The sequence below is a fragment of the Lutjanus erythropterus genome, chromosome 21 (genome assembly GCF_056507025.1).
Source record: "Lutjanus erythropterus isolate fLutEry1 chromosome 21, fLutEry1.hap2, whole genome shotgun sequence".
NCBI lineage: Eukaryota > Metazoa > Chordata > Actinopteri > Lutjaniformes > Lutjanidae > Lutjanus > Lutjanus erythropterus.
Genome location: NC_139337.1, coordinates 30,310,669 through 30,324,461, shown reverse-complemented (window position 1 = coordinate 30,324,461; position 13,793 = coordinate 30,310,669). Strand labels below are relative to the sequence as shown.

Here is a 13,793-nt window from a genome sequence, read left to right as displayed (position 1 = left end):
GCTTGATGGAATGTGCGCAAAAGGGGCGGGACTTAAGATGGGTCAGTTGGTCATTAATTGCTCATGATAACCAATCATTTTTTACTTTGAACCAGTGAACCACTGGAAGGATTTTATTGAGAAATAACAACAGAAAAGTCAGCTGTACTCATCAGTGACGCTGTTCGATAAACTGTTACGGGCGCGCGACTTTATCTAATGCAAAGTTCAGAACAAACAGCATCAGTCAATGTTACTTAAAAAAAAACAATCCACTTAAATCAAATACTGACATCAAACCAGTCAACATCAGTGGAAACCCAGCCAGGAGCCTGTTGCGCTGTCCTGCTCTGTCTGCTGTTTTGACAGCGTCTTCCACAACGTCAAGCTTCTTCACATGAAGAGCTCGGAGGTCCCGATTGTTCTGATCAGAAACTGCTGCAATAATCTCCTCCCGGAGGTGAGGCAGAGGAGGCCTCCATGTGTGACTGGCTTGGGTGTGAGACTGGTGCTGAGTCTTCTCCTGTCCAATCCCCCTCTGTGTGTGTGTTTCTTTGCATGTGTGTGCGCGCGTGTGTGTGTATACCCTCTCCTCTCTCCGCAGCCTACATCCACTCCAACCAGATCATGGGCTGGGGAGAGAAGGCCATTGAGATCCGCTCCGTGGAGACGGGACACCTCGACGGAGTTTTCATGCACAAGCGAGCTCAGCGACTGAAGTTCCTGTCAGAGAGGAACGACAAGGTGAGTCTGAGAACATCTGGGCATCTGTATGTCTCAGTGTTTCTCTTTGTCTCTCAAGACATTTCAGAACTAGCATATGCTCCAAGATTTAATGGGTTCCACCTAGTTTCATGAAAGTTGGGCCTGTAGTTTTTCTACAATCCTGCAGACAAGAAGACAAACAAACGACGCAGAAAATATGAGGTCCGTGATGGAGGCAGTGAGCCATAAACTTCAGGGATTTCCCTACCACTGAAAACAGCCATGTTGATGTTTTTAATTTTGCTGTTCTTCCATCATACTTCCCTTTTTTAACTAAGTAACGCAATTTAGAAATTGCAGAAAAAATTGGGATTTTAAATAAAAGTCCTGTAATAGTCTTAAACTGAAGTCTGTGCTGAAATAAGCAGGTGTGTGATAAACAGATGTGAGACAGGTGTTGAGTCTGACGCTGTCGTCCGGTTCCTGCAGGTCTTCTTCGCCTCGGTGCGTTCTGGAGGCAGCAGTCAAGTCTTCTTCATGACCCTCAACAGAAGCTCCATGATGAACTGGTAACACCGTTCCTTCGACCCACAACCCTCCTCTTCTTCACTCTGAACATCGCCCGACGTCAGGAGAGAGGGACGGAGGGACGACAGGAGGACAGCGTGTGCGTGTGTGTGCGTGTGTGTACAATGTGTGTGTGTTAGTGGAGGAAAACAACGAGCTGCTGAAGGGGACGATTGAGCAACTGGAGTTAAAACCACAGGAGTGTGTCCCCCACATAGACACCCTCCAGCTACAGGGGGCGCTGCAGGTGGTGTCGCTGCCCGCTGGGCAGAGATGACTCCTCACACTGAGAGTGGACGATGTCTTAGCCTCCCTGTGGACTGCTCGACTGGGCTGATGGTTGTTCCTGAGAGTTTTGATCCGGACTTTAAAGGACACTGACATCATGCCGAGTAGCCTTTGACCTCCCCGTGTGATTGGATGGGGAGCTGTAGAGAAGTTCTCTGTGTAGCACATTAATGATTCCTGACAGGGTGTTCACACTGCGAGTACCATGCGTCCCTCTGCTCTGCCTGTTGGTAGTAATGCAGCGAATCAGACATCATAACTGCTGACTGTTGATGTAGCATCAATAGAAGAACACAACTTGAGCTTGACATTGACCCAAACAGATGATGCAATGGTTTTTGACAGGCCACTCAGTACATCCACACTAATCCGGCTAAAGTTTTTCCCAACAACACGGCCTCAATGTCCACACTAAGCCTCTTGAAAACAAAGTGGATAATTCATTAAATGCTAACCAAAATGTTTTAACGAGGACGAGCGAGAATGAGCATTTTGAAAACACCAGAAACTGCCATGGACAGTTTGGCAGTAAAGCTGAAGCCAGTATTATATTTTTCATGTGTGCGAGAGTTAGCTAGAATCTGCGTGACGTAAAGGTCGTCATCAGAGGGTGTACACGTAGGCTTTGCGTGGACATCCACGTAACCCCAGTTAGTGGCACTGTGTCCACTACGCCGATCTTGTTGACGCCAATCTACTGCAATAACAAGGAAGTAGAATAAAACAGAACTAATGTCCGTCTGTGATGTTTGCAGCTGTCCGTCTACCCGTCCGTTTGAAAGTCTTATCCAGTCCTAAGAGACATCTGCTGATCGTGTGTTTGCTGTGATCGTTGTCGAGAAGTCGAGTAAAGTCCTCTTTGCGACGTGTGATGTCAGATTTCCCAAGATGAAAGTTGACAATCGTGAGACAGATGTGGTGAAATCTTTGTTGATCTTTGTCCAAGATCTCACAGTTTCCACCAACACCAAACGTCGCCTAATATGCAGTGAATTTCAAACATGGTTGTTGTTGCACAGTGTGTAGGCAGGGATCTTTACAAAAACAACCTAATGTGACAGACATTCTCACTCCCATTGTGTCAAGTCAAGTCGGTCAGTGCCCCTGTGCTTCAGACTATGAGGCTGTAGGTGAATCTCTAGCTTCATTTTTGGAGGCGCCTCTCTGGCATTATATTTTGATGTTCCACCAAAGTCAGGTGACGTAGTATAAAGAGTGAGACAGTCCACGTATGTTACATTATGTGGCGTAAACCTAGCCAAGAGGTTTTTATGCCTTTATTTTGAAAGCCTGACCTGACGCTGCAGATTTATTATTGCTAACTTGACCATTCAGACACACACGTTAGTTTTAAGCACAGGGCCACTGACCAAACTGTCTTATTTGATGAGTTGGAGATGAGAACGTGTTGAATGTGGACACGTCATTTCTTGACTTCTCTAAATCAACCGGCTAAGTGTGGACAATCAGCCTTCAGCCACTCTGAGCCTCTGGCCAGATGTTAAATTCAGATTATATACAGTATGATGGTTGTTAGCGTTATCATCACCTCTGGTAGCGATGCGACTTGTCATCTGTTTACTAGACAAACATCTTGTAGCAAACACGTGTTGTTTCCCTGATCGTTCCTCTGTATGACGTGTTGCTCACAGTGTGAACACTCGCTCTGAGTGCTGCTGCTGCTCAAACACCTTCTACTGTGTCTCTGTTCCCTGTCAGGAGAGAAAAATACTACAAAAACAAGCAGTGAGCGTCACAGGGGAATGAGGGATTTGTCATTGAGGATGCTGCACAGTTTGTCTCAGCTACTGTGGCTACTTTGTCCTGGTACATCTCTGGCAGGGGAAGGAAGGTTGTAGATATTGTAATATTGCTGCAACAGCAACACAGTAACAGAATCTTCACATCGTTTCTCACATGAAGAACTTGGCGTAGCGTAGTTGCCAACTTCTGGAAGTTTCTACTTATGCTGCCCTTTGTTCTCTCCACCTTTTTTCTGTCCCTGCTGTTCTGTGTACACCGCACCTGTGTAAATACTCACTTTGATGTTACGGACAGACTCAGCAGAACAGGTGAGAAGCCGAAGAAAAAAAAATAACAACCGTCTCGCTTTTTTTTTGTCTGTCCGTTCTGTAGTTTCTCTCAGATGGGGGGTTTTTATCTGACCAATGAGCCGAGCGAAGACTTACACACAAGTTTGGTTTGGGTTAACACTCCGAGTTTACTCTTTTTCTCCATCAGTGTTTATTTAGTTGTGCGTTTTGCATGGTGGCATACATGTTTTACCTGTCGTCACTTGTTCTGAGTCGCAAGTTTAAGGCAATACACTGACTGGACGGTGAGACTCAAACTCTCAACAGGAGCCCTGAAGCATTTTCCTCACAACTCTGAGCTGTAAAGCAAAATCTGGGCTTTTATCTCATGAGAAGGGTCGGATAAGTCAAGATTGTACACTGGATAATTAAACATTTACCATTACGTTTATATTTTAGGCATTTTTGTTGGTGCTCACACCCAGAGCAGAGCTTATAAAGAGCGAGCAGGATCACTTTTTTTGCAGGGTTGGCTGTGATGTTTGTGGGATTGTGCGACAGAGGAAAGTGGTTCATCTTTTACTTGATATTTCTTTTATTGTTCATTGAGCTTAAGGGATGTGATAGATGGGTGTAAGCGATGCCGCTAAAAGGCCAGCTGAAGCCTTTTACATGAGCAGGATGTTAGCGTTAATCAACACCCTGTGAATAAAGGTCAGGAGGCAGGGTCAGTTGGAGAAATCATAGATAAAAAAAAGATATATATACTGTAAGAATTTTCGTTATGATGATATCTTACTGATCATTTTAGAGAAAGACAAAAAAATAATGTTCACTTATTAAAGCTTAGTAGTCTTTCTACAGAATAGAGAACATAGCTATAAGAATTTCTAAAAAAAATACAATGTTTTTATTGTGGTATTATTTGTATTTGTATTTCAATTTTTGTACGTATCAAGACTGTGAACGTATGTACGGCTGTCAGCCTGTGAGTGTGTGTGTGCGTGTGTGTGTGTGTTTGAGCGTGTAGGTGAGCAGGTGTGTGCACAGGTGTGTGACATGCATGTGAGTGTATGTTTTCACCTTGTCTGAATCACTGGAATCAGTCGAAAGACGACCTCAATCTGGTAACACACATCTGTGATGTTGGAAATTCTACAATAAATGTCCTCTCCTTGTACAGCAACGCCGTCTGCTCTGCTCTCGTTCTTCTTACACCTGGTGTGTGTCACAAAGTACAGTCTCGTTGATGGAAATTCTCAGCTGTGAAGAAAACAAATCCTGGACACTGTTGATGCCTTGTACTCATGAATAAAATGAAAATGCTGTGGACAAGATCAATAACAAAGCATAGTTTTGACAATCAATATCAGTGTATGAGGTATTTGGAATATTGTGAGCCACATTACCTTGCTGACAGACAGCCTTTTCTGATGGGAAACTAACATTATATGAGCCAAATATCACTTTCACAACACCAACCAAACTCCATAGGCAAAATCAGTAATTTTACCTCTAAGAACACAGGAGTTGCAGGTCTACAGCTGCTGTAGAAAAGTGTTTTTATTATTTTATTTCTTGTTATTGGAATGAGGGGTTCAGGTTTTTAGCCTTTTTTGCAACTCATCCCAGTGACTGAGAGCAGCAAACTGAAACGAGAAGGGAGGTGCAGACCAGGATATAAAGGCTCCATATGAAATTTTTTCTTTGGTCTTGGGTGGATTAGTATGAGGTCAATATTATGGAAGCCCATTTCCACCAATTTGATGAAAAAAAGGAAAGATCCTATAAGTAATTACAATTGGAAACTTTTGTAAAAGTAATGAGTTAGAATCTCAAAATAACAGGAGTAAAGTATAAAGGATGTGTAGGATGTCACAAAGGATGTATAAAGGAAAAACACGAGTAAACACAGTATGTCACTACATCTACAAATGCAAGTTAAGACCATGAGGTCCAAAGACCTTCTTGAATTTAAATCTATGTAACATTTGTATGTATCAGAATTTACATATTCTGCATTTAAGATGTATAAGAATAATAATAAAAAAAATACAATAGGCCCACAAGTCAGCATTTCATTCATTTATATAAAACTAAATGAAGTTATTTTTACATTTTAAATTATCAAGTGAACTTTAAAACGGCAATTATAAAACTTTTTAAACAGCAGCAACAAAATCTTACACAAACCACTGGGAACAACTGGTTAATACTCCTGACTGTATAAAAGGTATCTTTGTATATTTATATTTTATACAGCACTTCATAAATTGTAATGGTGGTGGTGGGAGGTGCACCAACTCTTCTTGGGACCCAAAAAAGATATCTCTTGCTTCCCCCCATACCTCACCATGTTTAACCTTTAAAAAAATATTTACTACATCATGTTTAAGCCATACAATCATCTTTACAGTATAGGTAGGACTGTACAATTTGACAAAAACAAAAACAACACAAAAACAGAAAAGGACAAAATGTACACTATATACACTGGATACCATTTAACAAACAATAAAGATATTGAACAATGTTTCAATATAGTGTTTAATTTCTATTTTGAATTTCAGACTATTCTATATGAGTTCCTTTTGATAACTAATGTAAACCTATGTGGCGCCTCCTACTATGAAAACATCTGTTGTAGTCTATTTGCATTTTTGAATGTAGTATTTCCAAATAAAATTCAAATTCAAAGAAGCTTTTTTGGCATGACCATTACAAAATACAGTATTGCTAAAGCACATTCAAAATACACAAATAAAATATAAGCAATAAGCAATAAAACATAAGGTTACAAATAACATTTAAGTGCAACACTAACAGGAAACTGAAAATATTGAATAACTTTATAAAGACGTTCAAATAAACTTTTTTAACAATAAATTCTTACCATAAAAATGTAATGTATTTTCTTCTAACTGAACAACTAAAGCAGCCCTAAAGAAGTATTCTACATCTAACCAAGCTAATTTTTCTGATGTGACGGGTTGCCATGTTTGACTGTGTCAGACCTGGCATCCCTTTCTGCCGGGCACCAACCGGAACACATAAACGCCCCCCCTCCCTTCTTCCTCTACGGATGCTGCAGTGAAGTTGGCCGCGCCTGCGCACTCTCGGTCCTCTTTTTCTTGGAAGGTAAGTGTGGCATGGCGCGTGTTTCTGCCTTGGGGGGATAAACGGAGGACTTAACGGGTTTTTAAGTGCACTAATATCGGATTCACAGGTACTAAAGTAGCTGTGTGTTGTTTTGAGAGGCTGGGGAAGTAGTTGTTGAATTTCTGTGTGAATGTGGACGGTGGCAGGGCAGGGTGTGGGTGTCCATGTTTCAGCTAACATTAACGATACCAGGTTGAATCAAAGGGACATGCGGCCTTCGGCGGCGCGGTCGGTGGAAGTCGCTTGTCATTCTCTGCGCTAAAATCTGCTTTAACGGTACGCGTTCAGAATCCGCCGTCTACCTGTCATCTGCCGTTTTTATCTTAACAATAAATATATATCGGCCCGCACAGCAGCTGCTGTCGACCGAGCGTCAATCCCTGCTTTTATTTGGACGGAGCTGAATGGAGGCTAGCGTGACTAGCCGCTTTTAGCATCGCGTTAGCTAACAGTCGGATAACGGTACTCGCTCTCTGTGTAGCAACAGCGAATGTTGACCAGTTAATAAACTGCTTGGCACCAAATGCTCACCATCAGAGTGCCATTAAATTTAATACAGGTTGTGTAAACCAAAAATATGAGACAACGTGAGCTAATGTTGGCGCATGTAGCGGTATTGTTAGTTGGCTTTGTACCGTTAGATGGTAAACTCCAGGCCAGCTAATGCTAACTTACAGCTGCACTCGCTAATGTTTCTGTTAGGTTATTAAAATTAACTAAGGATTTGACGTTTTATGTTAAAATCAGGGTTAGATGTTAATTAGCCTATACTAGTTTCGAGGTGGTGTGTAGTTCAGGTAAAGTTACTGTTTGCTGACACTAAAACTTGGTAGAACGTTGTAGAACTGGGAACCCTTCATTTGCGAAGCTCTCGCGAGAACACTAAAAAATTGTTTCTCAACTGCGCATGTTGTATTAACTAATCGTATTTTCTAGTGTGACATCGCTGTTGGTAAGATCGGCTTTGAGTTAGAGACAAAGGAAAAAAGCACCCAATTAGTGAAAGATCATGCTTTGGAATAAAATGATCACTCTCGCGAGATTTTTCGCGGTCCTGGGGTTCCCTTCTATAGTGGCGCAGTCGTCCGCCCTCGTGTTGAGCCGAGCTAGTTGTCCGTGCTTCCACATTTCGGTGTCGCTGTATGTTCTGAGGTTGACGTTAATTACCCAGCGCAGATCATGAGGATGCCACTTTTTCTGAAATCTCGCGATATCGAGAGCTCGAACCGCATTGTGGGGCCCTGAAAAGGCTGCAGTGCTCACGAGTAAACCAGGGACATTAAAATGTTGTTTAATCCGCTGGGAATTGGAAACGGCGTTATTGTCAAGTTGGCTTTAACATACAGGGAATTTACCTTGGTGTTGTGGTGCATATTAGACTAACTAAAAAAGAAAACTAGTATTACAAAAGTCAAGTGATAGATGTAAAATAGAAATTAGTCCACAAAGAAAGTAGAGTAACAATTACTTGCCAGCTGTTTTTTAGATTGATGCTGATTTCAGCTCCTTTTGAAGCAAAAATGTTAAAAATTTGTTGGTTCTGTTTGTAAATATCAGGATTTGTCATTTATGAAAATTGAGTCTTGGGGTTTTGGATTGTTTGAGTGTTTTTCACTTTTGATGAATCTTAACTAATCGGCAGGCTAATCAATCATGAAAATCAGTGTTAATTGTAGCCAATTTTATTTATGCCATTAAGTGATGGCCTTTAAACTCATCAAACCAAAACACAAAATTCACTATGTTTTAATGGCAGAAGATGAGAAGGTGATGTTTTAAGTGGAATTATTTGATTCTGTCACTGGTTTGACTATAAATAGATTAAATTACTTCTGTGGTAGCTGTCATGTAAAGGGCTCAAAATTGCTGATCCTTAAAGTAAAATTAAAAGATAAAGACTTAAAATTCTGATTTTCTTAATTGTTAACTATAATGAAAAGGACAAAATTAACAGTGTTCTCAGTGCTTTCCCACTGCGTCTGTGGTGTTTACCTCCAAGACTACCAGTTTCTATTGTAGCTGAAATCTTAAAACAGCTCAGATAGTTTTAACTGGTTCAGTAAACTACTAAAACCGTGAACTGTATGTTTGTAGCAAAGCAAGAATAACTCAGACAGTATATGGTGTTTTGTTGGAATAATTTCAGTTATGGATTTAGTAATATTGAAAAGCATTATGTTTAAATATCAAGATGAGGCATTAGGGTTAAATCGCGTCATGGCTGTATTTTGGATGTATCAGTTAATTGATCATTAATCAGAGTGCAGCTAATTAAATATTTTCTGTGTTTGATAATGAGGTAAATAATGTGTAAATGTGTTTTGCAGCGCCCCTGACCCATCGCACCATGGCAGATCCCGATCTTGACTTCCAGACTGGCGAGTCTGGTGCCTCCGCCACCTACCCCATGCAGTGCTCTGCTCTGCGTAAGAACGGCTATGTGGTGCTGAAGGGACGTCCCTGCAAAATTGTGGAGATGTCCACTTCCAAGACCGGCAAGCACGGACACGCCAAGGTAAAATTATCCTGAAATGTGCACTTCAGTATAGGAGAAAGATGGTAGAGTCTTGCTCCCAGGTAGTCAGATACTGATATTTTTGGTCATGACAATCAATTATCTAACTGATCTGTGATTGGCCAGTCTTCTGTCATAGGATGGCTTTTCCAAAGTCTGAAAACAGAACCAAGAGGAGGAGAAGTCTAGTTTTTTCTCAGATCTCTCGAATGACATTATGCTTTAAGGTTATTATGAAACTTTTGCCTAATGACAACAAAATTAAACTGCCTACCTCAGCTTTAAAACCATGTCTATGTAGCATTTCAGCCTGACAGCAGCATTAAGATGACAGTGCAACATTTTAAATGAAGTTTTGAAAGAAAAAAAAAAACTCAAACCAGGATGTGACCAGAGACTCAGCTTGGGGTTGAGGATCTCAGATTTCAGACTAGTCTGATCCAAGCTGCCTGAGGTGTTTAGTAATGCATCGTCTCCTTATCTTTTTCTTCAAACACCAGGGTGCTGCCACATGTACTTTGACCTTGTGAGACTTGGCCACAATACATGTAAACATGAACATTCTGGGTGTGCATTTTAAAAGTCAATTAGTGGTTTTAAAAAATAAGAATTTATTTGTAATATGAACAGCTGTTAAATGAGTGGAGTGATACTTTGAACGTTGTGGATGTAAAGAAATATGCAATACAAGACACAGTAGTGTAGCCACCAGTGCAGAAAGTTTCAATCAAATTATGGATTTGGAGAAGGGTAATAGTTTAGATGTGACGATAACGACAGAGTCTGGAAATGTCTGGTTCAGGTTCTTTTAAAAGTGCTACTGTTACTTTTAAAAAGCTGTATGAACCCTGATACTGGCATCCTAGATTGGGGTGCAAAACATTTTCATGTGTTTTGTCATGAATCAGTCTGTCCAGGGACTCCAGCTGAAAAATGGCTTGTTTGCCAACTTGAGCACATTTATAGGATTGTGTATTAAGGTGCACTCTCCCTGTTTTTAACTTTGGAATCAACATGTTTTCAATGTAACTCCTAGACAAATTATGGCCCCAACTTTTTTTAAGGGGATATTTTGATGGGGGTTTACAGTTTTGCCCTTTATCTCCACAGATTTGCTCCGAAACGCTTAAAACCACTGTTTGATAAACGACATTGTCTTCTGCAGGTTAACCTGGTTGGTATCGACATCTTCACCAACAAGAAGCATGAAGATATGTGCCCCTCCACCCACAACATGGATGTTCCCTCCATCAAGAGGATAGACTACCAGGTACGAAGCTCCAAACGCAGTTTATCACACAAGTGTCACTGCAGCAGTTAAACCAAAGAATGCAATTAGAAAGGACATGTGGCTGCTGTCTTCTGTCTGCTTTTATTAACTGAGTGTCAGCCGTTAGGTTGGATCTAACATCATTTACATCATGGAGAAATGTGCCACTTAATCTGTTCATGGGTACATTTTAGAATCAGTGTTTGAGATCAAACATCCATAATAAACTGGAACATTTTCTAATATCAGCTTAGAGTACAATGATTGTTGTGATCAGGTTTTCCCTTCTCCAACTTAGGGCTTCAGTATTGATTAATCTGTTGCTCATTTTCTTGATTAATCACTAAGTTGTTATTAAAATGTCAGTGGTAAAATGTTGCTCATTGTTTCCCAAAGCTGAATGTGAGGAGCTGTAAATAGATCTAGACACTTTTCTTCTTTAAAAATGACTTGACAATTAATCAACTGTCAAAGTCATATGCAATTAATTTAATTAAACTATCGATTAATCAACTTATTGTTGCGGCTCAGAACATCATCTTCCAATGTGAAAATAAAACCACAGTACTTATGACTAGTTAGCAATTTAAGCATAAGCAAATTAACATGGAATATGCCAGTTTTAGTCATTTTACTGTTATCCGAGTTTGACCAAACCAGGCTATGTTGCTCGTGCACTTACCTGAGTTTTAAGGACAGAACTGGTTTGAGGTTGAAGGCTGGAGAACTGGACCTACAATCATTGGCCTGAGTTATGAATGTGGTCAACAGGGTTTTGTTGCAGTGAATATAGCCACTGACTATTTCCTGATGTGTTCTCTTGTTCCCAGTTGGTCAACATCAATGAAAACTACATGTCCTTGATGAGTGACAACGGTGACATCAGGGAGGACCTGCGTGTCCCTGACAGCGAAGTCGGCAAGGAGATCGAGGCAAAGTTTGAAGCCGGTGATGAATTCATGGTAAGTGTAAAATCTCTGGAAACTTTAATTGAATGCAAAGTCACTGCACAAATATGACGACATTATTGAGGCTGTTTAGGAAGGTCTTAAATGTTTACTGGATGCTGTAATCATGGTCTAAAATTTACCAGCTCCACCTAAATTTGGATCAAGCATCAGCTATAAAGTTAAGGAGGCATCAGTCTAACCTACATGAGGAAATTGACGACTATCTGTCGGCTAAATGAAAAAAATCCATGTATAAACAATAAAACAGAACTACAACAATAAAACAGCCATCTAAATGAATTTAAGAATAGGAATTGTGAATTCTTCCTTGATAGTGGCTCATTTCATACTGGCTAATGATCAATATCATTAAGGACAGATTTTTCATACTTAAATGTACTTGGACCAACTCAACTGGTTGTCAGTTTTCCTTACTGAAAAATTTGAACAGACTGTCAGTATTCTTACATGCATTTGATCAGTTTTGTTGTACTTTTTCTCCTTAAATGGTGGCAGTAAGTCTTGGATTTGATATGCTGATACATATAGACACTCTGTTAATGGATCTGTCTAATTCCTGGGCGGTAAGCATTTTGAATCATGTTTTATGTGTTTGGAGACGCCCGACACCAGAAAGTGAAACATGTAAATGACGACAAGGCAAATTTTTGACCCCGTTGGCTGCAGTGAGAACACGAAACCATCTTTTAGATGAAGCACAAATGTGTCTTACATGTGTTTATAATTTTTGTTTTCACACAGGTCAGGATTCAGATTTGGATCAGAGCAGAAAGATGTCATGAGGGGGGGGGGGTAAAAATGTGAGGAGTGTGACCTGCATGTGTAAAGTTTCAGATGATTGACTCGAACATGTTGTCTGCTCTCGCAGGTCACCGTGATTTCTGCCATGGGGGAGGAATGTGCTGTCGCTACCAAGGTCTTGGCCAACAAATAGGGAGACGGACTTTGCTGCCCAGGCAACAAGCACCACCCACAACCAGTCTCTTGCATTCTCATTGGTTCTGTCACCAAAGCGTCGGCCTTCACAGACAACCTCAATCATTCTGTTGTGATTTCTCTCATCATTGATCTTTAGTTTTTTTCTCCCCTTTTCGTTTCTCTTTTCCATTGCTGTTGGGAAGTTCCACCGCAGCTCGCTGCGTGGTCCTCTGCCTGATCGCTGAGGTTTTGTTTGGTAACAATCTACTTTATATAAAACAAGTTCAAAAATAATGATCAGTTGCTCATTCCTGCTTATTTTTGCCTTCAAAGTGTTGGTTTTGCCACTCACATTCCTGAATGTTTAAATAACAACGGGATTCAGCTTTTGTATGATTATTTTTTTATATTCTTGAATATAGCAGGTCTAAAGCCTTTTAGAGGGAGGGGAAGGGGACAGTTTAAGTTGTTAAAGCAGTGGGAGGGAGGGAGGGTAGCCCCTGTAGATACTAAATTGTGGTTTAGGTTGTCCTTCTAGCAGCCATACAGCTTTCCAGCATGGCCTTTGCTCTGGTTCCTGAGTGGATTGGGCGCGACAAGGTCCGTTTTTCTCCTAAACCGCTGGGAATGGTGGTGGCTAGCACTTATGAGCACTTGAGGTCCACCCCAGCATGTCAAAGCTCTAAAACCAAGAAAAGAGAAGTGTTTTTTTTTCTTTCCCCCCAAGAACAACAGAAACAAACTTCAGTGATTTACCCTCGTGATGCCAGTCTCTTGTCTGTGTAGAAGTTTGAGGGGCGTGAGGGTCCTATGCGCTCACACCTCTTATCCACCGGGGCAGTCGAGGGTTCACCCCGCTGCCCCGGTCATCCCCCAATACAAAAGGAGTGTTCTATCTTGTTTTGAGAGGCATGAGTGTGTAGCGGTGTGGGCCTCCGAAATGTGGGAGGCGGTTTGCAGTGAGGCGTGTGTTTCTTTTGAGGGACTCGATCGAGTTGGGGAGGGTGGTAGAGTTGCAAACTTTTTGTTCACTCGAGGCCTTTGTCACCTGACTGGAGATGGCAAAAATAAAACGATGAAACAAATGGACAAAAACTGCAAACTTTTGTCTGGTTTTCTGTCTCTGTGCCCCTGAATCTGATAAGTCAGGATATTAAAAGTGATGGAGTTCATTCAGTTGTCACTGAAGCACAGTGGTGGACATGAAGGTGCTCAAAATGTATTCATTTTATAGCTGACATGCTCAAACTGTTTGGGAGGATGTGAGGTTGAAGCTGCAACACTTGGTCAGTCAGAAGGAAAATAGTTCCCCACTAACTTAATCATTTCAGTAATTTTTCAAGTGAAAATGTCAACATTTTCTGGTTCCAGCTTCCTACATGTGAGGA

The 13,793-nt window shown here is 41.1% G+C and overlaps 2 protein-coding genes across 12 annotated transcripts in view; both read left to right on the top strand.

Annotated features, from left to right (window-relative positions):
* tnikb (TRAF2 and NCK interacting kinase b) overlaps positions 1-1,804 on the top strand; it is a 55,977-nt gene extending 54,173 nt beyond the window's left edge. For all 10 annotated transcript variants that reach the window (XM_084747745.1, XM_084747744.1, XM_084747743.1 and 7 more), the window contains 2 exons: positions 584-723; positions 1,174-1,804. In XM_084747745.1, coding sequence (XP_084603871.1) covers positions 584-723; positions 1,174-1,257 — 224 coding nt within the window. In that variant the 3' untranslated portion in view covers positions 1,258-1,804. The remainder of the gene's footprint in view (positions 1-583; positions 724-1,173) is intronic.
* Positions 1,805-6,585: 4,781 nt separating this feature from the next.
* eif5a (eukaryotic translation initiation factor 5A) lies at positions 6,586-13,507 on the top strand. 2 transcript variants are annotated; one of them, XM_084746934.1, is made up of 5 exons: positions 6,586-6,710; positions 9,059-9,246; positions 10,412-10,516; positions 11,347-11,478; positions 12,356-13,507. In XM_084746934.1, the coding sequence occupies exons 2-5, from the start codon at positions 9,079-9,081 to the stop codon at positions 12,419-12,421; spliced, it is 471 nt and encodes a 156-aa protein (XP_084603060.1). In that variant the 5' UTR covers positions 6,586-6,710; positions 9,059-9,078; the 3' UTR covers positions 12,422-13,507. The 2 variants fall into 2 exon arrangements, with proteins under 2 accessions (XP_084603060.1, XP_084603059.1); XM_084746933.1 differs by having other exon boundaries at positions 6,691-6,798.
* The last annotated feature ends 286 nt before the right edge of the window (positions 13,508-13,793 follow it).